We start from the raw sequence: 25,436 nt of genomic DNA on the forward strand, positions 1-25,436 counted from the left end.
CAAATATTACGGAAGCAAAAGGAAGAAGTAACAACAAGTAAACAAGAAACGAAATGGGTATCCAGGATACGGGGTGTAATGTTGTAGTTGAGTGGGAATGGATATATCGGGTTGCTGCATGAACAAGATCAAGGCGTTATAGGAGGCCGCTCCACCTTTTGAGACCACACGTAATGCAAGTTCATAAACGCACGATATTGCCCCATCTCCTGATCCATCTCGTCAAAGTCAGATTCCAATTCCACATCGGTGCGTTCTGCCATTTGATTGTGCTCGGCAACGGCAACTTGAAATCGTTCAAACAAGTCGTGAATGTCGTCTCTGAACAGGATGCCAATTCGGCCACCCCAAACGCCCAATGGAAGGGAAGCGTAACGTCCATTCGTCAGACCATGGTAGGTGGTATCGTTTTGATTCTTTAGAGCGTCCTTCAGTTGTCGAGCAAGTCGTGGATCGAGTGATTTGGCTTCCATCACATGAATGACTAAAGATAGTAGCACGGCAAGCATTACGACATTAAAATTAGCCACGATCCCCTTTTCCCACAACAACAGCCATACCTTCAGAGTTGAATCGTTGAGTGGTCTTTGCAAGGTTGGCTCCACCAGGTTGATCATAGTAAATACGCATATCCAATTCGACCAATTCAATAAATCCACCAGGCGCACATACACGCCATACTTCTTGTAATAGCTCGTTGTATTCTTGTGCAGAAATGGATAGGTTCAAGAATTGGCACCGAATGATATCAAAAGAATGATCGGCCATGTTGCTAAGCCCACCATCCACTAAATTAGGGCATCGCACTGTTTTGAGATTGTGGCGTCGTCGTCGGTGAGGATTGGAAGGTTGCTGCTGATCCATGGCCAACAAGTCAGTGACCCTCCACCTTGGATACGCTGTTGCAACGTCCATTGCCCAATCGCCAGGCCTACAACATACTTTAATAAGTATACATGTCGTCGTATTGGCGCAAGAAGAAAGGAGGATGACTTACCCAACATGCAGCACATGCTTTTCCACACCAATATCATGCAGGGGGCTACAAAAAAGACTGATCAAAGATCGTGTGAGCCTTTGTGTAATGCTTAGATTCAAATACGTACTCATTGTCCATAACCATCTTTATCAGCTCAGGGCTAATCGCCCATGGTGGCTCTGCATCCGACCACTGTACATGGTCGTCTTCATCGTTGTCATCGAATGCTTGCGAGTAGATTGACACTGGGCGAGAAGTGAGTGGTTGTGAATATACAGAAATAGGGCGTGTCGTAGGAGCAGCAATATAGGAATGTTCTTGGAAGCTGGATGAAAGACGATGTGCATCATCTATTGTCAATGTATCCTCGTTTTGTGAAGAAGATCGTCGTCGAGAAGAGGCAATGCTTAAACGGCTCAAGCTGTGTGGAAGCATTGTTTCGGAATTGTTTTTGTTCTTATGCAAATGATGCTTCTTGTGATGATGATGTGGCCAATGGAATCGAGGATAATGCGGGTAATGACGGCGCGCTCTAGACCAAAGATCCCCTAGAATGGAACGTTCTTTGCTATCGCGTCGATGTGCAGACTTTGAGGAAAACTGGTCATCATCATCCAAATCCTCTTCAAAGCACACAGAATCACGTTGTTGACCTTTGCCAGGTACGTGTGTTGTAATGGATATGGCTGGTTGTTTTACGTTTTCAATCGATGAAGCCGAAGATGTGGGTTGGGATACCACGTCGCTGGATGTAGATTGTCGTTGTTCTTGTGAAGAATCGACGGTATTGGTGGTGGATGATGTCCATTGGGAGAACCAGTTGAGGATCCAAGACCTTCGGCTGTTACCATGAATATGATGGTCAAGCATATGGAAATCAAAGAAAAGTAAAGAAAGAGAAAGAAGGGCTCACACGGAGAAAAGGCTGTGGTTTTTTTTAACCTTTGCCACCCAACAGGTGGCTGCACAAAACGTCACTTATTGGTTCCTGTGCTTCTCTCATGCGTAGTACATTTGCTCTTTGCCCCCTTTTATTGCATCAGAACAATACACAATAAACATGCCATTTTGTGTGCCAAGCATTGTTTGAAACGCATCGGCATTTCTGTTCCGTCATCAGAAAGCTTTGTGTTACGCCATGACCAAGCATTGCGTGATCCCCTTGTTGAACATGGAAGCAAGGAACATGTCCCATTTGGTTATATCGCAAGCATTAATTGTCATGCAACTGCAACTATGCACAATAATCTGTTCAAAGCTCATGTTCATCAATAATTCAATGGTGTTCTTATATAAGGTCCCGCCACAGACAATCTTCACGCAATCATCACGTGGATCATGTATTGGTTCTATGTTCTATTCACATGGTCCAAAACAGCATACATGGCTTCTGTAATACTAGTTGTATTCTTAAATTGGTAGCTTTTTCATGTAGATCAGCACCATATGCTTATAAAAGGACTCAAGTGTGGTAGATATGGGTGAAAATCAGGGACAAAACAATCAATCATATGACAGCCAATGCATAACAACATGAGCTTCCTTAATTTATCCGATCGCCAACATATAGTAGGGGGTGGGACAATCATGTTTCTCAACAAGAGGGATTGCATAAATAGGATCCACGTTGTATGTGTACACTTTATTGACTTGGTGTCTAGCTCTTACGATCGAACGGTAGCCTCGAAATCCTTCTTCACAGCCTCAAAGAAGCTATCATTGTTCAAAACCTTGAGTGCAGTTACAGCTAAACCTTCAGAGCCTTGAAGGGTTGCTTCATGTGCCTGCTTTGTGGCTGCAGCTTTTGTGAATTCGATTGTGTGATTGGCAGCGGTGGTACCGATAGCTCTCATAGGATGAAGAGTAGGTACTTCGTAGGAGACGTTGCCCATGTCTGTTGATCCACCACCCTTCTTTTCTTGCTCAGCGATACTGGGGAAGCTGGTACCAGCAGTTCTTTCCATATAATCCTTGTATACATCTGCCATGGGGTTGTTTTGAACGACATCTATGATACAGGGATATAGTTGAGTTACGTGTTTCCAACAACAAAGCCAAAATTGGTACCCACCCTTGGTGACGCCGATCTCGCGCCATGTCCACTTCACCTCACAACCGGTTGCCATGGCAGCAGCTCGGAAGCAGTTTTCCATCTTTTCCATCAAGCGGATGATTTGATCGTATTTGGTGGTACGGACAAAGAAGAAAGCGGATGTATGATCGGGAATGACATTGGGCTATATAATCACCATGTCAGAGATGATTCCATGCTTTATCCCAATAGACTTACCGCCTTGCCGCCATCTGTAACAATACCATGCACACGATCAGTGGGCATCAATTGTTGTCGCATCATGCTGATATTGTTCCACAATTGTACCATAGCATCCAAAGCATTGACACCTATTCATGCACAACAACTTTTGTCAATACACCCTTCTCGATAATAAATGTATTCCCCTCGTTATAGCTTACCTTCCCAAGGAGCAGCTGATGCATGGCTTGCTTTACCAAAGAATTCCACACGCACATCATGGATAGCAATCAAGGCAGCACGCTCAGAGTCATAGGCACTAGCAAAATACTCGTGGGTAAATATGATGTACGACATTGATTAGTGATTCACACTTACGCTGGATGAAGCATCAAGCATGCGTCAACATTATCTTGGAATGCTCTCTTTTGTACCAAAACAATCTTGCCGATTGAAAGCTCTATCATATAGACCCATATTAATGTCACATGACCAAAATGTATGAGCATTATTGTATCCCTACCTTCTGCTGGGGTGCCAAAGAGCATCACTTTTCCGGATGCCTTGCCACTTTCTAAGGCTGCCTTGACACCAATAGCTGCTGCAACACCGGAAATGGCAATACAGTTATGCCCACAACCTAAAAGGCGAGATGAACAAGGTTAGATGCATTGAAGGATGTGTTACTTACAATACTATACCTTGACCAAGGCCTGGGAGACCATCGTATTCAGAGCAAAAACCGATACGGCGACCTTGACCACGAGTAAATTCGGCAGTGAAAGCGGTCTTCATACCGTAAGCATGACGAGTGACCTTGAAGCCCTGCTTCTCGAGATAGTCGGTCAAGATTTGATGTGCGTGGAATTCCTTCATGCCCGTTTCCATATTCTCGTGCAACTAATCGAGTATTGTAAGTATCATGCTGTGTATTAGGTAACGTGGAAAAAGATAAACTCACATCAAGGCTGATTTCACGCAAGTCGCCTGATACAGCTTGGATGGCATCTGATACAATACGTTCCAACTCGGTATCGTGCTTGATGTCCAATTGGCTCATAGCCTAGGATACCACTATATCAGTACCATGACGACGAGATAAAGTAGTATAAACTTACCTTGGAGACACACTCTTCATAAGCGGGTAGTTTCTCTTCAGTGGGAGGTGTGTAAGCAGGAGGAATGCGAGACGATTGAGCATTGGAGGAGCTTCTCTTGCCGAATGCTGCAAAGAGAGAATCGAAACAACCGGTGGTAGTGCCTTCCATGTTGGAATGTGTGGAGTGTTGAAGCGTGTGGAAAAGAAATAGAGTAAGCGTGGGTGCGTGCAAACCACAAAAGAGAGAATGAGAAAACCACCGCTCGGTTGCACACACGTACAAGCACGCATATAGCCGAACATCGGAGGGAAAGCTTATCGTGTTAAGGCCGGGACATCGGACATGATGCTTTGCTGTTTAATCATTGTACATCTTTACGTGGCCAGCTTGATATATGTGTACTACTCCCTGTATAAAGATAAACCATATGCTTATCGCTTCCAAAATACCCTGATGCTACTGCATTGGCCCATACAGAAAGAAAAGGATCGATGGATCGAGATCGCATGTCATTTTAGATGACTACTACTACTGCTACTAAAGGTTATTTATATTCGCATTATTGAATTTGTGTGTGTGAAGAAGCCTTGATTACGGTAGCATGGGTTCTCTTCACGATGCAAACCGATCCTTGAATCCCGCCTAGTGTAACGCGCTTTACAATTATCCATTTCACACCAAACCCGAGCTCACGGAGGGTGGTCTCATTTTAATGTTATGCATTGGGTGGTACCAACAATGATACTCAACATAATACACTTTTTGCCTAGTCATAGACGATGGTACTTTGTGATCTCGTTTACTGCATTGAAGGCCTAGCTGTCAAACCAAACAAGGATCGAGAATACAATCTGACGATGTATATAAGTAAAGTCCGAGATGCTCGTTACACCAGATCTACCTATCACACTAGATGTCAACGAGCAATTCTCCACACTCCCAAAAGATGTCAATGTACACCATTGGTTTTGTTCAAGTATAAGAGTGGGACACAATGAGACAACATTTCAAGATGAGCCAAAAGTACAAGGTATGCAATAATGGTATGTCTTTTCAGGCATGAAGCGTGGGTTCTTTGTTAGAGCAAAGTTGATCAGCGTGCCCAACGAGAAGCTGTACAACTATCATCATTCAATTGCATTGACTCGCCACGTCCATCCACTCACCTTTGCAAAGGCCACGCCTAAAAGGTAGAAACTTCTCATGTTGTTGTATCACCCATTAGAGCAATGATGCATTGTACTTCTCAATCTCATGTTCTGTCTATCTCTTGTGAGTGATATTGAATATGACATTGTATTGGCCAACCATGATGAGCTTCTATAGTGTAGGTGATCTTCGTTCCTTCTTCTTGAGTTAGACCTCGTTGTGTATGGCTATTTGATGCGTTGTATTATAAAAAGATTTATGCAGGATCGTAGGAGTTCATCCACTTGTAAATGTTGTGATAAAGAAAGAAAGGGAATGGGAAAGGGTGTAATTGATTCATTGTGTCTTGAACAAAGGTTGTACTCGATAGTAAAGCCCACTTCCCTTTTTTGGGGTGATGAACTCATGTCAATAACGTCGTCATGCACATCTCTTTTTATGAGTTTATTATTATACGGCAGAGGATGAGCTATTTGTGAAATGCCCAAGTGTAGCAGTACACGTCAACATGCATCTTTTATGCACCCAAGAGTTGTTCCCGGGGAAACGCCTATTTAATGTCATGGCAACGTCTATAGCGGAATGCTTTTTGCACACATCTCTTTAAGAATTGGAATCACAAACAATCAAGATGATAGGTAATGAAAAGAAATGTTTATAGACAAAGTGGTACTCATTATCAAGAATCATGCCAATGGATCGAAACGGAGTGTAAAGATGAGCGAGTAAGAGAAGCCAGACGCCCTGATCCTTTTCCTTCTGCATCTTCCTTGTATCCAAGCGTGTGTAAACAGCGATATCGACTAGTACCAACGAGATGCCGGCGCTTGATTTAAAGGGATGTCTGGAAGACTCTCCCAAATTCAGAAGACGCGTGAACGCCCATGAGGAAACCATCCAACATTTCGAGTCGTCGTTGAAAGTTCTCCTGAAACTATCCCGTTCGCAAGTGAGCTTGTACGAAGGTAGAGCTGACAGCCAATGCGACACCAATCGAGATGAATAACGCTCCATGCTCTCGTCCTATGCAGAGTACAGCCTACGACAGCAAGAACTGGCACTGGGATTCGTATCGTTTGGCCAATCTCAAGATGACCCGATCGTTGGTAAGGACATGCAACCCTTGTCATAAGCACAGCCTGTCTGATATGCAGAGGAATACAGCGTACGCACTTGAAAAGTTTGGGAAATCGTTACTCGAGGTGGAGAAGTGTCGAAATATGTTTGTATGTTGAGCAGCAATCTCGAAGATCAATGACTTATTGGGTGGATAGAATGCACACGTCGAGACCACTTTTATTGAACCTTTGGAGAAGTTCATGAAGGAGACAATTGCACCCGTCAAGGTAAAAGGGAACCATCCTATTCGGTACTGATTTGATTGTAACACAAGCCGATTGTTTGCAGGAAGCAAAGAAGCGTTTCGAGAGATCCAGCGATGATTTGGATTCAGCGTTATCCAAGTACATGGGGAAAAAGCCTAGAGATCCGACGATCAACGAGGTAAGAAAACGATCCAATGTTTGATAGTTGATCATTAACTTTATGTATGTCAGTCAGCAAATGAGCTTGCAGATACAAGAAAGCAATTTCATCAAGTCTATATGGATTATGTGCAAAAGTTGAACGATGTGGAAGCTAAAAAGAAGGTGGATTACATGGAAGATGTAAGCTTTGATTGATGTATCTGAAGGGGGATTACGACATGAGCTCTAACAGTGTTATTTGCAGATTCTTGCATATATGTATACCAAATCATCATTCCATCACCAAAGTTACGAGATCCTCAAAGATTTGGAGCCTTATATGCGCGATTTGACAGGTAAATGATTGCACACACACACATGTTGGACCTTACTGAGACTTTGTTTGATTAGGCTTGTTGCACGACGTAATAACTTTGCAAAAGCCTCGTTGACTTTTACTGAAATCATCCTCGTAGTCGCGACAACGATACAATGAAGAATCGGTGGAGAGCCACGATTATCAGACTTCATGGGCACAGGTAAATGATGGTGGATATAGCATCTTAATATCTTGTTACTAATCCCATACATAGAACAATACCGCTGATTACAACCCCACGTTGAACGAGAGCACAGCATCATTATCGAATTCAAGATCAGGACCTGTAGCAAAAGCAGGCTATCTTTTTGAACGTCGTGGAGGCCGTGTATTGCAAACATGGGTGCGTAAATATTTCACCATCGAAGGAGAAGAGTTGCATTGCACAATGCGTGGACCAAAGGTATATTTTTACATTGCTGATAGCCGAAAGGGGAGGTATACGCTGACCCACAGTATATAGCCCAAGGATGATGATTTGCCTTCCTCATACAACCTCCGAGTATGCAGCGTCAAACTCACTGACAGCTATGATCGACGTTTTTGCTTTGAAGTCATCTCACCATCTCGGTAAGTTTCACGTTGGGATCATTTAAAGACGTCTATATTAAGAAATGTCCTCGTGTAGCGTCCTTGTATTGCAAGCAGAGAATGAGCAGGATATGCTTGATTGGGTACAATCGTTGAAGGCAGCAAGCCAAATGGCACTCAATTCGGATAAGGCCATGCCTGAACCCCTGTTGCCTATGCAAACGGTATGGTGATGTCATATGGATATGCTGGATAACTCATAACGTGACAATAGGGTGGCACGGATACATCATCTCAGTCGAAACAAAGACCCTTCACGCCAACTCATTCAGACGCAGAACAACAGCTATTGAGAACATTGCGTGAAGAACCAGGGAACCAACAATGCGCGGATTGTGGTGCCGAAAGTAAGATAAAGTAACCTTTATACAATGTATATTCTCTTTGCTAAAACAACGATAATAGATCCAGAGTGGGCGAGCACCAATTTGGGCGTCATTGTATGCATCGAATGTTCAGGTATCCATCGAAGCCTTGGTGTACACGTGAGCAAAGTCAGATCCATCGCCTTGGATAAATGGGAACCTGAATCCATAGAGGTAAATGGATTTCGCGTAGCAAAGGGAAATCACTACTCATGCTACATGTACTATAGGTGATGCTTCGTTTGGGCAACACGGTCGCAAATGGAATATTTCAAGAGTATGTGCCTCAAGACATGGAAGCGTTTCGAATTGATTCAACGTCATCAAGGTTGGTAGAGGAATGATCGTTTATCGGCTGATAGGACAATCCGAAATTTTGGAATTTGACCAAACTATGTCTTTTTATTGGTGTTAGGCCGGAGCGTGATCTTTGGATTACGGAGAAATATGTGAAGCGCTCGTTTGTAGCACATGCAAACAATCCAGCATCGCTTGATCAAGCCTTTTGGGATGCCATTGCTGAGTCTCAACTTGGAGATGCACTTCGTTGCCTCGTACAAGGTGCCAAAGTGGACTACAAGAATGATAACCAACAACTACAGACCGCATTACAAAAAGCTGTGGATCAAGATGATGAGGTTTTGACTGAATTTTTACTTCAATGGCACAGCGATGTCAATGAGACGGATGAAAACGGATGGACGGCTTTACATTATGCTGCAGCAAACAATAGCGTACGCTTGGTGCTGGCTTTATTAAAACGACATGCCAAGGCTGATATACAAGATAAATGTGACAAGGTATGAGGGGATGGAAAAAAAAAGAATGACAAAACAACGCGTTACTCATCATCATCATCATGCTGTTGATACTATAGACACCACTTGATCTAGCAGTGGATCGACAAAATGTACAAGCCGTTACAGCTTTACGACTTTTCGCATTTGATAAACAGCATAATTCATCACCAGCCAGCTCACTGGATTTCGGTTTTCGAGAAGCCATGTCCTCTTTCAAGCACACCAGTGTCCCTGTAGATCATGGGGCTGCATCGGCTATGGATATACGCCAAGCACACTCGGATACCTCTTCACCAGAAAAGGAGAAAACAGTTATTCTTAATGATGACCAAAACCATGCACTGCTTCACCCCAAAGGCAGCTAGTAGCCCTAAAGTAGATGATATCGTTCCAAAGACTATTCATACATTCTAATATTTGTATCTATTAACATTACGTGAGAAGCATTGGGGGGTATCTTAAAGAAAGTAGAACGCGACTACAAATGAGCAAAGTTACTAATAGGTGGGATTGGTGTAGGTGGAGGAGGAGGGATTACGTCAATTACAAAAGTGATGTTTCTTTCTTAATATTCTTGTTCAGGCGTGGTCTACCTCTTGGCTTATGTTCAACATCCTTGCATCCAGTTTTACCCGTAGCAATGCACCTGCGACAAGGACGCATATTGTCACAGCGTAAATGAGATCGTTTACAGTGGTTACAAGCCTTGTCAACGTTGCGGCCTTTGCGAGCAGAAGCGGAAGAAGTCGTGGATGTACTTGAGGAAGTGCGCAATGCAAAATCATCATCGTCAACGTCCCCCCTGAAAATATACTCGTCATCTTCATCCTCTTCCTCATCTTCAACATCTGATAATCGTTGACGTGCAAGGAGTGTGCTGATACTATCAGAAGATCGTTTGAGTACCTTGTGGCTATGGCGCCTATGCTGCAAAATGTCCGATGATGATGATTTGCGAAGGTTTCTTCTACGTCGCAATGATGATGAGATGGCGGTAGAAGAAGATGCAGACTTTTTCATGAGAGGTTTGATATGATGACCACCACCACCACCATTTCCTTGTGCAACACCTTGGGATGAAGAAGTCTCGCTATCAGAGTCACTGGCCAATGCCATTTGGTTCAATCCCACTGGCATGGATACGAAGCTAGTGATACCGAGAGCATTGTCATTGGGAGCTGAGGATGTGGTTGCTGCAGCTGCAGCGGCTGCAGCGGCTGCGACTTGCAAATGATCTGGTGCAGCGTAAGACAAATGAATCGATGCTGCATGTTTTTGGGAATCGGCCTCCGCAACAAAGGAATTCACGTCCTGGCCACCCGTCCGTGTCAGCTCTATTTGATAATATGCCATGTATACCAATAGAAACACTTACACTCAAACTAACAAAGTCGCGTGTCATGCCACCCATGCCAATCAAGTCTTGCAAATCGTCCGTGCATGCTGAAGAGTCGATAGACGGTCTATGATCGGCGGGGAAGTAGCAATGGGAGGGATCGTATAGCCAATCGGATGTTGGAGGATCACTTGCTGACACTGTTGGTGCTGCTGTAGTGGTTGTATTAGTGGTTGTGGTTGTGGTAGGTAGCCCAAGCAAAAACTCGTTTGATGCATAGTTGTTGGTATCCAATCCGAGCCAATCTTGTAGCACAGGCCAACGCTCCATGGGTGAAGGGTCTTCTTTAAGGTATTGCAGGTACGAAGACACTTGTGGTGACATGTAGAAATCATCAAAACTCGTCATTGGATCGTCATCTGGTGTCTCTGTCGTCAAGTCTGGTGTGTAATCTAAAAAGCTATTCGCAAGAGGTGGTGGTGGTGGTCGATGATGATCCTGATCTGAAGACTGTAACTGTTGCTGGGACACTACCACTTGCTCTTGGTCATTGCAGAATAACGCATCCATGATAGAAGATTGCATCATGTTCTATTATTAAAAGTACTGCAAATTGTATGAGATGATTATGGAAAAAGTAGAAAAGGAATGAAAGAAAGAAAAATAAAAAGACGATAGGGCGGGAATAGTTATAATAGGAAATGCATTCTTTGCATTATACAAGTCTGGACGCACACCCGTCATCCTCCCCTACACAATCATGCACATAATACGGCACAAGTTCTTCTTTCCTTTTTATTGATGCATTAAACGTATGAACGGTAATCTACAGCCTGTATACAATGTTCGTTAGGCTTACGGTCTCTTTTGGATGCATAGCTCGTTCAATAGTAAATGCATCCATTCCTCTGATACCGTTGCCATGGCGATGGCATATATGTATTCCTTATAAATTCTTTGGCACGTTTACTGTTTCTTGCTATTGATGCTGGCACACGGCTAACACCCGGTTAGCAATGACACGCAACAGGATGGTAAGGAAGGGGAAGCACTCATGTTGGTCTTGTGCAGGGCTTATACGACGCGACTTGAGGAATTTGAAACGCAACTTGGCTATTCGCTTTTTTTACTCAGCAAATCCATTTAAATTGCTGGATGCTGGGATTGTGTATACTCATATCATCACATTAAGGACTTGGTTAGAGATTAAAGTGATATTGGTCAATGTATAACGCGCAGGTACAATGCTAAGATGATGTCATGTTGTTGTCAAATCATGCCATCACACCTCATCTGAGGTACCCTAAAACGAAAATAGCAGGAATGATAACCTGGGGTTTTACTTAATGGAACCGATAGCCAATGAATGAATCGACAATGTGTAGTAAGAGATCAATGCTGCACTACGTGACCTACTTGATGCCATCATGCGATCGGTGGTTGACATATAAAGTTGGCAAAACACCACCATTAGTCCTAAAGACAATCACATCATCATCCCTTTTCCTTCCACCTTGCATGATTCACAGCAAGCTTAAACTTTGCATTCTCAATTCTTCTTCCCGGTTTATTCTCCACGTGTAGTTTGCGCATTAGGAATCATGGAAGCGACTAGATGCATCACGCTTGCATTGGATTGAGATGTCATGTGAATGATACATGTGCTTCTCAGGCTCCAGCCAGGATACCAAGACCGCTGCTCTATTGTCCAGATGACGAATTGGGAATGATTGTTGTGTTACATTGATTTGTTTTGAGAATGAGCACAATGAAAGCGACACCACCTTTAAGCGTTCTATTTCCCTCATAGTAGCAATCGTATTCTACAATCTAAACACGCCATGCAATTGCAAGTAAATTTCGGCGTTGATATCGCATATGGGTTTGATGCTGAAGGAAATAGACAATGTCGTACCATTGCGCGATACCCCGCTCATGCTACGGTCACTATGGTCAGTGCGTGCTTTGCCCCAGATTTGACTCAGCAAAAAAGACTTGCAGAACTTGCCACTTTAATCGACTTCGAGCTTTTAATCAAGGACTAGGTTCAAAAGTGACATGGGAGTATTCATATAAAACCATCACATGCATTTATTTCAATGGGATTGTACATGTTTTGTGTGTGCTGAAACAGCTTTAATAAAGCATTTCCTTTGACCTTTATCAAACCGTGAATAGTCATCGAAAATGGATAAGGATGATAAAAATATTACAAGGAGCTGAGAGCGAATGGATTGGAGCGAGCGCCACATTGGGCAAGTACGACGTAGATCAATAAGGACCAGATGTGCATGCAGTGGACATTTATACTATTTGAACGAGCGTGTAGTTGTGAAATGTATCAAACAGTGGAGCTTAATGTCATTAGAAAAGGGAGGTTTGTGGTGGACAAAGGAGTATGGGTGTGGGTGAATACAAGTGTGGTGTCAAGGGCGACTATAAATCAATTTGTGCAAGGTGTCGTGCATCATAGCATCTTTTCCCTTCAAGTTTACTATTTCAGCTACTCCCTCCGTTCCTTCCCCTTTGTTATATATATATACCCATACTTGCTATACGCCTACAGTCATCGACTCCCATGTCTTCATTCGACGTCCCGGGCGTACTCTCACCTACTCAAAAGACTCTCATTCGTGCCTGGTGGAAGAAGGTCGCAAGTAATCCAAAACCCAACAACGCTTCCGACAATACAACAGACTCTAGCAACGGTTCGTTTGCAGCAATGAACAAATAGACAACGCCCCCTCTCATTATGTGTTTGACAGGACATAGAGTCTTTGGCATTCCCTTGACCGAGTCCATCAGGTATGCTCATTCAAGTATATCCTATGTGGATGCCTCGAGTGGTATGAGTTGCTATGGTATCATCCCAACGGTGGTCGCCAAATGCGGTGCATTCTTAAAAGAGCAAGGTAGATTAATGATGGTGGTGGATCTTATGCAATGAGAGATAATAACAACCCCCCTCCCTTTAATAGGATTGATGGTGGAAGGTGTCTTCCGTATATCTGGCAGCAGCAAGCGGATTGGAATGTTGCAAACAGTGTTTGATGAATCTGAAGACTTTGGGGCCAAGTTCAAGTGGGAAGGCGATTTCACTGTTCACGATGCAGCCAACGTGATGCGGCGCTTTTTGAATCATTTGCCCGAACCTGTGATCACGCTAGATCATTATCGAGCTTTTAAAAACACAATGAGTAAGTCAGGCATGGATAAGGCACTAAGAAGCAACCTTAATAACTCTCTCGCTCTCTCTCCCACGTAGATGATGAATTTCCCAGTCTGGATGCGAAAATACAAGCGTTCCAGAATCTCATCTTGTCATTACCTTTGGTTCACCAATACTTGTTACTCTACATCATGGATATGCTCGGCCTATTCTCAATGACAAAGGACAAGACACGAATGGATGTATCAGCCCTGGCGGCTGTTTTTGCTCCTGTAAGTTTTTCTTTGGGGAAGAGGAGGAGGAATTATGCAGGCAAATAGCTTATTTCCATGCATTAGGGCGTCTTGTCTCATCCCGACGATGAACTTAATCCAGCTGGCTACAAGGAATCACAACGAGTACTCGAATTCCTGATAGAACATCAGCAACGTTTTGCAGTTCCACGATCATGTATTCCACCCAATCAAACGTTGGTGCCTCGTGAATCATTTTCAGCTACCAGTAAGGAAGAAAAGGGAGGAGGATGGGATGCATATGAATGAATTATAGAACTAATAACCAACCCATTGTTTAGTTCCCCGACGTCGGAAACAATCAGTCACTCCATCCACATCCACATCCACAGGTCGTCGCCATCAACATGTTGATTTATCACGGATATTGGTTGATTTGCAAAAACATGGCTTAGGGGAAAAGCCTCGGGCAGCCAAGTTGCAGCGTTCATCAACAACTGTCAAAACTAAGCAGAGATCTCCATTTTCGGAACAACCTGTATCACAGCAGGGAAACACCACAGCCACAACTTCCAATCTTAAGCGCTCCCAATCCGTACCAAGCAAACGTTACCACAATCGAGAAGCTGCTGCTAGTAAGAGAAAACAAGCTAAATAATAACGGTATGCAACAAGATCAACTGATGCAATCAATAATCAGCTGACCATGACGATCCAAGTAGATCTCTTGGGCATTGGAAATCCATCCGACGGGTTACGGATACCTAAAAACACTCTTCTCCTTGCCACCTTTTATTGTTCTTGATGTATATTTATGCCCCACTTTTATATAGTTAAACAAGTACTGTATACAATTCTGCAAATATATAAACAAAGTCATTTGCCGATCATCTTGTTCTCTTTGTCATTTGGTTGCTCCAAGATAACAATGCTGGGTATTATAGATATGGGTTGAATTGGATATTGGAGACCATCTAGGATAGGCACACTGTTGTATAAGATTGGTTATGTACCAGGGTATTACATTTGGAAAGAAGCTCATCACAATAAAGATGCCCAATGCATGTGTAGTCATGTGACACCAGAGCTGTCTAAAAAACATTTTCGGGGATGTTGGACTGTCTCACAATAGCCTCTTCTCCTTCTCCTCTTCTTGACACAACAACAAAACAATGCAGGCATTCCGATCGTTGCTAGCTCGAGGCTCTCCTTTGCGATCAGCATTTGCACCTTTGCAACGTTCCACCATGCAACAACCCACCATGAGCATCGTCAACCAGCTTCGTCCCCACACAATGAACTGGCAACCCATGCAACAACAAAAGGCAACCATGGCCACCTTGAACCAGGTCATTCGCAAGTGCCGTAAAACGAAAAAGACACTTTCAAAGTCTCCAGCATTAGACAATTGTTATCAGCGTAAGGGTGTCTGCAACAAGGTGTACACGACAAAGCCCAAGAAGCCCAACTCTGCTGTTCGTAAGGTGGCTCGTGTCAAATTGACCAACGGCAAAACTATCATCGCATACATTCCTGGTGAAGGCCATAACCTTCAGGAACATTCGGTTGTCTTGGTGCGTGGTGGTCGTGTGCCTGATCTTCCCGGTGTACGATATCATCTTGTTCGTGGTGCTCATGATTTGCAGGGTGTTGCTTCCCGCACAACCAGCCGTTCAAAATACGGAAGTAAGTTTTATTACCTTATTGGTGCAAGGGATATCAAAGAGAGGGTAATGGATGGGAAGGAGGTATATCAATGACTAAAAACGTCGCTTTTTTCATTTGTTTTTGTAGCCAAGAAACCATCCAAGAACAACTAGACATCAGATACATTTACTCTCCCCTCCACCTTATCCGCGTTTTGCTTTTCATAAATCATTCAATGAAACAATAACATTAATCCATGATGAGATCATAAGTCAAAGTTGATATTCTACCCCCTTCATTGTGTTGGTCTATAGAGGTAAAAGAGCGACTCGGTTGAATACTCGAAGGAGCTGCTTGTATTGTATCCCACAAACCTGTATCTATATCAATAAAAGGCCTATCTTTGTCTCAACATGGCTAAGATTCCTATGTATACCTTACAAAACAGAAGGCATACGCCTGAAGTTAGGATACTCTATATATACATCGACTACATAAAGTTCCCCCGTTGACTTCACATCCCACGCCTTTCTATGGGCTCACTAGGTGCGCGACATCCCCATAGTAGTTTAGTATTCAAAATACCGGTATAAGGTTATGTTCCTTCGATAGCCAATTTCATCCTTTCATCGAATCATTCATACAAGACCAAAGAAAAATAAAACATGCGGCTTGGAAAGATTGTCAACTTCGCTTTACATATCATGAAGTCAGAGTCTCTGTCCTATGTTGATATACTATACGCAAACGCATTTAGCTAACTAAGGCGATTATGGGTTATCCAACAAGAGGTGCGGCATACGCACGAGTGTCGCGCCTCCGATTACATGTAGCACTTCCTTGTTCTATGTCGCACCTCTTGTTGAATAACCCATAATCGCTTTAGTCGGCTAGCGTTTTCTATAGCATCATAGGACAATGAGCCAAACTTATGACCACAAGTTCATATGTTGCATGCGTAGATCTTTTCGAGTAAAGGTTTTCAACCTTTCTAAGTTGCATGTTTACTTTTCTTATGTCATGTATGTATGCTTTGATGTATGGGATGAAGTTGGCTATCGAAAAAACATAACCTGATACAGGCATTTTGGATACTAAACTACTAGGGGGATGTCGCATACCTAGTAATTCCCATCTCTAATACTTTGCAACGTGATGTCGGACCCAAATGCATAAAGGGCATAGCCCTATTATCTTTAGATGTATTGCTTTCATATCCACTATCCCTTTATCCCATACACACACACACGTATATATATGTAACTAGCAATAATCCATTAATAGGCATCATTGGATGCAGCTATTAGCTGCTGCTTTGGTTTCTTCCCTATGGGGCTCAATCTTCGTACATAAAGCTATCAGACCACAAAACAATACACAGCTTGTTGTAACCTTCCCTTGAATTTATTGTTTTATTCGTTATCATGCATTTAGTATCACATGCGATAATCAGCCGTGCTTGTGAATAAAAAGCATCGAATCGCCTATTCACTTGCCAATTTTTCATAAACAAAAGCGAAAATTATCGACCTGGGTCACGTGATGATCGTTTTCGATGAAAACAAAAGATGTAAACCACCAGTTTCTTGGCGATTTACTATGATTCCATCCGGGCTCGATCCGGAGACCTCCTGTGTGTTAGACAGGTGTGATAACCAACTACACCATGGAATCATGTTTCTTGCTTGTTTTTTTGATTTTCGAGATCCTAGATAGCCCTGTCAACTTCCATATATGGAAGGTGAATAAATCAACTCCTAAAAACCATGTGCATGTAGCGGAACATGCGTTCTATTCTTTTGCTTAAGGAATGTAAGAAGAATGGAGGCTCAATGAGTAGCAATTTCGATTCGAGGCTAGTAATCTCATTGATGGCCAATAAAAAAAGCACGCCTACCCAACCTCCGCTTCTCCGACATGCTTGATATTGATGGTAGCTCATTGTTCGATGGCTCTTCACAAGTGTACGCGTACCTTGTAAAGCATCATCATTCTTTCATTGTTTTTTTCTTTACAGTATCACACATTCAGCTCCCAAGCCTTTGGTTGTCATTGTCCTTTAGGCTCATTTTTTATCTCGCGCAAAGTCTTTGCAGTAAATGTAAAGTATTTTATAGATGCGTATCCTATTCTACATTGCAAGTATGACTTGACGAAGATTCAATAATGAAAGGGGCATAAATTTGGCTGTCGGGGACATGTGTAAAGCGTTTCTTCCTCTTGCGACACCAATCCAGCAAGCCTGATTTCAACTCAAGTAGTCAACCATTGGAAGCCAAGCATTCTAAAAGCAAAGAAAGGTCCACTAAACGTACAAAGTAAGGCTGAGGCAGGTACGAGGTTAGCGATGCGACAATTCCAACTGACGTTAAGGCACTGGTCAACAGCATGGTCATCATGACAACATGAAACGACGCGTCGATTGAGCAATGCAATAGCTGTATTCACCAGTAGTATATCGTTTGTCGACGTTATTCCTTGTTCAACTACCAACTATGACATGAAGATGATATCAATCAACATCAACAGCATCCTTGAATGACAATGAAGATGAAATGTTCACTCGTCCAAGCCGTCCATGACAAGTAGTTTCTGGATCCATCTATCAAATGCCTTCATATCGCGTCGTATTTTCATTTGGATCAAGACGTTATCAAGTTACTACCAAGGGAATCCACCAGGATCACATTCACATGCCTCCAAAGCTATCCCACATGCCAGGCCTAAGCGATCACAACCCATCGTCTATGTTACTAGCACCACAAATCAAGCATTTCACTACTTCCATTACAGCCATTGATAGCAGCCCTATCCACCTTGATACAACCCTCATCGCTAGTAGTAAAAGAGTTGTATCCTTTAGCATGATAAGCATTATTGATCGCTGAATAAACCAATCATAGGATCTTGCTGTCATTTAAATCCACGTTCATATGCTGCTGTTACAGCGTTTACTAATAGACACTTTTGGTTAGATTGAAGAGGTAAGAGTCACCGACGTTGCGGATACTTAATAACAAGAACGTGGGATTACTGCCATGCTCGCTAAATGGGTCAGTGCTCGGTAGGATAAAGTGCAATGGTTGTACACAAGACTTGAACGAGATCGGGTGATGGGGCCAATGCGTCTAATAATGTTGTCAGCCCCAACATTCTACAATAAGCTTTATTGACGGCTGCTGGCTAAACTTGCTTGTTATTGGGAAGCGGACAATTTCTGCACTCATCATCTTGATGTCATATGCGCTCATCACTGCTTCCAGTATCCTCTTGAAATCATTATAAAACGTAACAACAATAACCACAAAACCAAAAGTTGCTTGTTTGTGTAAAATGGAACAATCGATAGCATTCAACAAGATAAGAAGGCTGTGCTGTGCTGTGCCGCGACCTGGTGCCCGGCAATAAGGTCCCTGATAAATCCGGGCCCAACGCCCGTTTATAAATACAAACTCAGCAAGAGCACACGCTCTAGACTCCAGTGGATCTTTTGCATTATTGCAAACAACCGCCACAACCACCACCACCTTTACACTATAAATATCCAAACACGTTTTGTACCTGTCTTTGCTGTTTTTTTTTTCTTTTACATTTGTTTTCTGCTTTTTGTTACTCCACACGTTCGTTTCTTCTTTTCATGCATCATGCGACAAACCGCGTTTATGACACAAGATGATATGGCCACATTCAATGAGCGTTTAGCTCGGTATTATGCTGGTGAATCTCCCAGCAGCAGCTTGCCAGGATCATCATCATCCATGTACAATGACGACGGCAATGTACGACGAGCAGGAACATGGTCGGCTGGAACGACCAAATCATTGAAACGTAATGCCACAGGACGCATAAGTCATATGGTTGCTAGGACAGAGAAAGAAAGCCGTGGTTTCTTGGAGCGATCTTGGTCAAAGCTATTCAAATCGAAAAAAGAGAAGCCCAATACGGCATTCAGCCTCTCGGAAACATCACCTGTCTGGTACAGCCAATTTTCTACCAATCCATCCCCTACTGCTGCTGGCCAGCACAAACGAAGCAATATGCCCTCTCAATATTACGATTCTCCTTCTTCTCGCATGGCAAGTGTTTCTGCATAAGCTCAAGCTCAGAAAGAAAAAATATATATCACCAAGGCTCTCCAAAGCGTCTACCCCAATGCATACACCCACACAAACTCATAGCACAAGCATTCGCCCCTATACATATATATATCTTACCATTTTCTTCCCCGCATCATTCTGTAATTATGTAAATTAAACGTTGGCTTGATGTCATTTTTGCTTTATTAGCATGCGTATGGTGTGTGTCTCGACCCAACCAGTTTCGTTTTAGGATACGGATCGGCAACGATCAAACCCCGATCACTTGCCTTCAGCAGTTTCCCGAGGCAAGTGTTCCACAGCATGCACCAGCTGGTGTACCAGCAGTGGCCGGGTCAATGTTGCGAACAGCGCATACATGGCAACGCGTGTGCTTTGTCAAAATGTCTTTGGATGAAGGATGATCAAACTCTTTCTTCCCTTTAGAGGCTACAATAATGATGCATCATAATAGCTAGGGGGGGAGATAATGGGTGATGGCTATAGTAGATGGATGGCTTCAGTGATGAAGGATTGGCTGACATTAACAAGGTTCCCGCGTGTGCACATACAAGGACAAACATAAATCTTATTGCATTTTGTTATGTGGGGAGGGGTCAAGAGAAGGAAGTATGGCATAATGGAAAGAGGTAATCACATATACACGTTACTGATGTGTCCGATAACGATCACCCTCTCACTCCCGTTCTAGCTAAAATATCACCCCAATCTTGACCTGGGTGCATGTTCTTATCCAAGGCTGGTGTAGAGGGTGGGTGAGTAGGTGGTGGTGGTGGTGGCGGTGCGTGCGTAGAATAATTTTGTGATACCTACAATGCAACAAAAAAAAGACTTCTTGGTGGATGATGGATGGGTTGATGAGTGTGAACATACTACACATGTTCAAAAATGGATGTGCTGATAAGGAGCGATAACAAAAGTATGAGGAGAAGTGATGCATGTGGTGATGGTGGTGATCCTTATATTACCTATCGGCTGTACTGTGGATGCCAAATGACACGACAACAACGATAACACATAAACAAGACCCGTTTCATCGTGCGTGTGTGTGTGTTGTGTGTGTGTTGCGCTCTCTCTCTCTCTTTCTTTTTTCCCACCTCGTTTCTTTTCTTCTTTATTGTGCATCCTTTCTCTTATCTACTTCCAGCCAAATGTTCTTCTGGCCTAAGCTGTTGGCTATGGCGCTTGCAGTCGCTGGCAGCGTGGAGCATTACATGGCTCTATACTTGTGGCACATTCCTTCACTCAACTTGTTTGCCATTGGAATGCTCATTGCGCTTGTCATGGTTGTTCGACTTTTGGCGTCCACTGTACTCATTTGGTTCGTCGATCGCTCATATCCTGCTGTACACCTCCATATGCTATTAGCATTAACCATCGTCGGCACTATTGCTCTGCTGGGTGTATTCAACATGTCCTCCTTTGATACTTACTGGATCATGATATTGACACTTTGCTTGATGCTCGCCAATGGACTCTTCTTTCAACCACTCGCATCTCTCGTCGATAGCGCCATCATTAAATCATTGGGAGATTACAAGATTTGGCTCTACGGTAAGGTTGCATGAACAAGGAATCATGTCCTTTTTCCTCATCATCATCATCATCATCATCATAGATGGTGAACTACAATGGGCCAAAGTTACCTCGGCCGTATCACTCATGGGCATTGGATGTGCAAGCTACTGGTGGTTTGGTGATGATTTGAATCGATGGCTATTGTCTTGCACGTTATTGATGGGATCCTTCGGGATGTGTGTGGTGCTACTGTTTATGCATCACTATGGGCTTGGGCAACTCGAATGCATGGACGACAATGAAGAAAATCCAGTAATGGCGCCTCGATTCCTCAAGAATGCAGTGCTTTTCCCCCATTGTGATATTCCATACAAGCCTTACAGCTTATTTGGCGAGCCTTTATCTCATATTTCGGAAGAAGATGCAAGTGCTTTGCAAAGGATGACTAGCAGTAATACAACAGCACAACTCATGCGTCACAACAGCAACCACTCGGTCAATTCTACCTCGACAACAGCATCCGCAGCTGCTCTTGCTGCCAGTGGCAGTGTCCCGATTACCATGTATGGGAGTACAAATACAACAATGACATCCACAAGCCAGGCTCTCGACTTGTTTTGGCATCGACGAAATAGTCTCTTCTATCAACAACAGCAACAACAATACCAACAACAATCGTTGCCACCCAACACAAATACAGCCATGGCCAGCGATCTTTGTTCCTCAGCAGAACTTTCTTTGTTACCTTTACCGCCACATGATACTTCCATGTCCGTATTACTACTATTACAAAATATGCCAGCACAGCTTGTGGCCAGCCCAACAGATGCGATGATTCAATGGCAGATCCAAAGCATGTCCCTCACAACATTGATACTTGGGATTGTCCATGGAATGATGAACCCGATGCTTTTCATTTATCTCTATGATGTACTTGATCTTTCAATGTGGGTGGTTGGCATGGCTGCAATGATCCCCGTTCTCGCTGATATTATCGTTCATGCAAGTGCACGCTGGGTAAGATGGGCACATGATGTTATCATTGACGTAAAAGTCTAAATATGATCTTTATAGTGGGTCCCTAAGCTTACACCAACAACAACAGCAACGGCGGTGCACGCTATTCTTATTGTTTGTGCGTTTTCCTATACTTGGCTTAGCGAAGAATGGTCGATATTATGGTTAGCTGTGGGCATCTTGCAAGCACTCCAAGGTTTGTAAAAGGAAATCAAGCGTTGGGGACGTATTCTCAATTGTACTCACGCATGTCACACGCAATATAGGATTAGCGTTTCATCTGATATGGTTGGCCATTGTGCACCGGGTCAGTGCGTTGCTCTGGACTGAGGAGGAATCCTTTCGTATAGCACAGGTGGGAAAACTTTCAGCGTTGTACAGCAGTATTGGTCCAGCGATCGGGGTCCTCTTGGCCGGTTTTCTGCTATCGGGTAATGTAACAGACGTTGGCAGTAGCAACAGCAACATGACAACAGCCATGCTTCGAGAAGGTTTCACCCTGGCTTATCGATGTGCAATTGCATTGACTGCTGCCAGTTTCGTTGCTTCATGGGGCTGGTCAACAACAAGTTAAGTCCTTTCTTCCTCCTCTCTCTTTCTCTTTTTCATACATCATTTTATTTCTCAACATCCTCGTGACATACATGTACTATAATGCTTTCCCCATATTTCTTTCAGCCTGTATATACGTTATGCTATATCTCTACAAATCGCTGTATGTTTCAATAAAGATATCGCAATAGCTTGATAAACTTGGTGTCATCATTGTTGCATGAAAGGGACCATAATCATGCATCATTCCTCGGATCAGATATGCAAATGTAACATAAGATAGCATTCGATCATCAAATCTTTATACAAAAAGGAATTCAAGGAGGAAGGGCGCATTAAGGTAAAACGGGATGGATGGTGTATACGTTGTTGTGAGACCAAGGGAAAAAAGAATACATAATAGGGGAGGATAATCGGTGTCCCGAAAAGGACTATATTAATGTGGGTATTGTGAATAATAGAAGCTGTACAAAGTGCGTGTTGTTGGGAATTATAATAGCGAGTAGATGTAAAAGATGAATGGGGAGCGATAAAACGCTCTCGAAACCCATCCCTGTTGTTGACCTGTTTCCTTTTTCTTCACTGTATCACAGAATACCCGAATCCTTCAATGCATTTTGTAGAATGGTTTCCTTGATGGCAGCAAACACAAGTCGAATCTAAAGAGCATCGGGGATTCATTAGCAAGCCAAAGGCAACATGTCATGTAATAGATTGTGCTTACATTGGATGTATCCGTTGCTTGGGTTAGGCTTTAAAACAGAGATTTCTTGATAAGCATTGGCTCTTTGTAGATTGATCAAAGCACTTACTGTGGGTATATATTCAACTTTGCTCGATTGGTTTGAGTAAACCTCCACAAAATATACTTTGCAGCCTTGGCAGGATCAGGACCGCCTAAGAGACAAAAATACATAAATGGTCCGCCAATCCACAACATTAATGCAGCTTTACTTACCGCCATAGTCAGGGAAATAGCGATCCAAAGGAACTTTGGGTAACTTTGCACGAAAAAGATCAATCTTGTTGAGAAAGAGGATAATGGACGTCCGTAAAAACCATCGGCTATTGACCACCGATTCGAAAAGCACTAGACTTTCCATCATACGATTCTATAGTGAAGATGCTAAGTGACAAGGACGACGACGATGATGATGATATGCAATGCAAATTACCTGCCGTGATTCCTCCAATAGCACTTGGTCGTATTCACTGAGGGCAACGCAAAAGATAATCGACGTTACAGCTTCAAAGCAATGAATCCACTTTTTTCTTTCGGATCTTTGACCTCCCACATCAAACATGCTACGTCGTAATAGGATCCTTAGCATACCACATTGAGGATAGATCGATGATTGTACTTACTGGATGCTCATTTGGCCCATCTTAAATCTGGTTTCTGTGATGCCGGTAGTTTTTGAGCGAGCACGTAAAACGTCTTGTACGTTCGGCTTGTAATCGGTTCTACCAATACGCTTCACCTGTTCAAAGAAGCTTTTGTATAAAGGATTGATTAAGATGTTGTCAAGCATGGGGGGATTAAAACAACTTACTAGGGTGCAGAATCCATCAAATAAAATTGGTTTGCTTCTTCATCCAGGAGACGTGGAATGATGGGGTCTTTCCAAACATTGACAATGGCTTCCACGAGATCAGGCAAAAGGGGTTGATCGAGATTATCGGGACCGCTCACTTCATAATCGAGAATACGCATAGCATATTGCTAATGAATGCAAGGAAGGATGAATATTAGCCTCATTCCCGAGAATTATGCACGCAGGCTGATTTACCTTATTATTCGGATCCTGAAAAGTATACTGAAACTTGTTCACAGCAGCGACCAGCGCTTGGGCACATTCCATGACATTGCGATAAACAGTGGTTCGCCAAGCATAGAGCTCATCATCGCTATATCCACTTTGATGGATGATCTTCATTTGTTTGACAATGGTGGATTTTCCTGATTCTCCACTGCCTAAGGAAAGAGTAGATGTTAGATGATGATGATGCTATTATTGGTTGCAGGAATCAATGGTTGTTCTTTACCGAGAAGCAGTAGTTTGCACTCGCGTTTTAAACGTTTGCTGTCCTCTTCAATAGCCTTATCGATACGTTGACTATGAGCTCTCTCTTCTCGCTCCTCGGACGATATGCATAAGCCCATGGCGTCCAAGTAGAACAGCTTTGTGAATGGGGGTCGAAACGGAATGGTGAAGTGTGGTGTTGTTGCAAAAGAGGGTTGTAATCGAGGGAGACGACGATCCAGTTCTTGGAAGCAAGATGAGATTTGCAAACGAAAACGAGTAAAATGAGTGAGTGAGTGAGTGAGAGAGAGAGAGAATAAAGAAGAAGGATAAAGGAAGGGGTTTGGTTTGCGTGTGTGTGGAGGTGGTGGGTGCCGGTTTCTGTTGTAGGGTGCAACACAACCACAGCAAATTGGGATATGCCAGGGTGAACGAACGGTAGGGGAAGACCGCCCAATACACCCACACATAGTCAAATAGATGAATATGCAATCTCTTGGTCTGCACGTGCTTCTTCTCTCAATCTTGCTCGTAAAGTTCATAGGCACATTTTCTTTCTTTGATTTCTCCGTGTGAGCCCTACTTACCTATTCCCTCGTGAGAAGCCATATTTACACACATGCACACACACACAAACACGGATCTTGTTTATGATTTCTTCACATACCACATGCGCATACATGGATCCATATTGATTAACATGCATTCATTCATCTCATTCCTCCATACTTTGCTCATTTGGCTTGAGATTACATAATCC

General features: G+C 43.1%; 9 protein-coding genes and 1 non-coding gene across 10 annotated transcripts; 5 read left to right on the top strand and 5 right to left on the bottom strand.

Annotated features, from left to right (window-relative positions):
• Window positions 1–128: 128 nt before the first annotated feature.
• Window positions 129–1,849, bottom strand: O0I10_004564 (uncharacterized protein; the record flags this gene model as incomplete). Its single annotated transcript, XM_058484622.1, has 4 exons — window positions 129–484; window positions 561–931; window positions 998–1,042; window positions 1,107–1,849. The coding sequence occupies 4 exons, from the start codon at window positions 1,847–1,849 to the stop codon at window positions 129–131; spliced, it is 1,515 nt and encodes a 504-aa protein (XP_058344499.1).
• Window positions 1,850–2,643: 794 nt separating this feature from the next.
• Window positions 2,644–4,501, bottom strand: O0I10_004565 (uncharacterized protein; the record flags this gene model as incomplete). Its single annotated transcript, XM_058484623.1, has 9 exons — window positions 2,644–2,987; window positions 3,051–3,216; window positions 3,270–3,382; window positions 3,455–3,552; window positions 3,612–3,693; window positions 3,757–3,873; window positions 3,935–4,133; window positions 4,195–4,296; window positions 4,352–4,501. 9 exons carry the CDS (start codon window positions 4,499–4,501, stop codon window positions 2,644–2,646), a joined length of 1,371 nt encoding a protein of 456 aa, XP_058344500.1.
• A 1,798-nt stretch (window positions 4,502–6,299) lies between these two features.
• Window positions 6,300–9,448, top strand: O0I10_004566 (uncharacterized protein; the record flags this gene model as incomplete). Its single annotated transcript, XM_058484624.1, has 17 exons — window positions 6,300–6,447; window positions 6,514–6,588; window positions 6,647–6,708; window positions 6,757–6,828; window positions 6,890–6,985; window positions 7,039–7,149; window positions 7,214–7,304; window positions 7,360–7,373; window positions 7,425–7,487; window positions 7,542–7,730; window positions 7,791–7,897; window positions 7,956–8,082; window positions 8,133–8,265; window positions 8,324–8,457; window positions 8,514–8,611; window positions 8,699–9,083; window positions 9,161–9,448. 17 exons carry the CDS (start codon window positions 6,300–6,302, stop codon window positions 9,446–9,448), a joined length of 2,193 nt encoding a protein of 730 aa, XP_058344501.1.
• Window positions 9,449–9,626: 178 nt separating this feature from the next.
• O0I10_004567 (uncharacterized protein) lies at window positions 9,627–10,989 on the bottom strand (the record flags this gene model as incomplete). Its single annotated transcript, XM_058484625.1, has 2 exons — window positions 9,627–10,394; window positions 10,459–10,989. 2 exons carry the CDS (start codon window positions 10,987–10,989, stop codon window positions 9,627–9,629), a joined length of 1,299 nt encoding a protein of 432 aa, XP_058344502.1.
• Window positions 10,990–12,997: 2,008 nt separating this feature from the next.
• On the top strand, window positions 12,998–14,479 carry O0I10_004568 (uncharacterized protein; the record flags this gene model as incomplete). Its single annotated transcript, XM_058484626.1, has 6 exons — window positions 12,998–13,127; window positions 13,185–13,331; window positions 13,398–13,616; window positions 13,685–13,860; window positions 13,927–14,089; window positions 14,163–14,479. 6 exons carry the CDS (start codon window positions 12,998–13,000, stop codon window positions 14,477–14,479), a joined length of 1,152 nt encoding a protein of 383 aa, XP_058344503.1.
• Window positions 14,480–14,993: 514 nt separating this feature from the next.
• On the top strand, window positions 14,994–15,641 carry O0I10_004569 (30S ribosomal protein S12; the record flags this gene model as incomplete). The annotated part of the gene is made up of 2 exons (XM_058484627.1): window positions 14,994–15,507; window positions 15,616–15,641. 2 exons carry the CDS (start codon window positions 14,994–14,996, stop codon window positions 15,639–15,641), a joined length of 540 nt encoding a protein of 179 aa, XP_058344504.1.
• A 1,427-nt stretch (window positions 15,642–17,068) lies between these two features.
• Window positions 17,069–17,142, bottom strand: O0I10_004570. Its single transcript has one exon. It is a non-coding gene; the product is annotated as a tRNA-Val (tRNA).
• A 1,970-nt stretch (window positions 17,143–19,112) lies between these two features.
• Window positions 19,113–19,562, top strand: O0I10_004571 (uncharacterized protein; the record flags this gene model as incomplete). The annotated part of the gene is made up of 1 exon (XM_058484628.1): window positions 19,113–19,562. The coding sequence occupies one exon, from the start codon at window positions 19,113–19,115 to the stop codon at window positions 19,560–19,562; it is 450 nt and encodes a 149-aa protein (XP_058344505.1).
• Window positions 19,563–20,716: 1,154 nt separating this feature from the next.
• Window positions 20,717–22,674, top strand: O0I10_004572 (uncharacterized protein; the record flags this gene model as incomplete). The annotated part of the gene is made up of 4 exons (XM_058484629.1): window positions 20,717–21,119; window positions 21,184–22,100; window positions 22,158–22,296; window positions 22,367–22,674. The coding sequence occupies 4 exons, from the start codon at window positions 20,717–20,719 to the stop codon at window positions 22,672–22,674; spliced, it is 1,767 nt and encodes a 588-aa protein (XP_058344506.1).
• A 565-nt stretch (window positions 22,675–23,239) lies between these two features.
• Window positions 23,240–24,816, bottom strand: O0I10_004573 (uncharacterized protein; the record flags this gene model as incomplete). The annotated part of the gene is made up of 9 exons (XM_058484630.1): window positions 23,240–23,311; window positions 23,377–23,404; window positions 23,465–23,549; window positions 23,611–23,764; window positions 23,828–23,957; window positions 24,018–24,146; window positions 24,206–24,375; window positions 24,443–24,627; window positions 24,699–24,816. The coding sequence occupies 9 exons, from the start codon at window positions 24,814–24,816 to the stop codon at window positions 23,240–23,242; spliced, it is 1,071 nt and encodes a 356-aa protein (XP_058344507.1).
• Between the last annotated feature and the right edge of the window lie 620 nt (window positions 24,817–25,436).

This window comes from Lichtheimia ornata, assembly GCF_029851405.1.
Source record: "Lichtheimia ornata isolate CBS 291.66 chromosome Unknown scaffold00017, whole genome shotgun sequence".
Lineage (NCBI taxonomy): Eukaryota > Fungi > Mucoromycota > Mucoromycetes > Mucorales > Lichtheimiaceae > Lichtheimia > Lichtheimia ornata.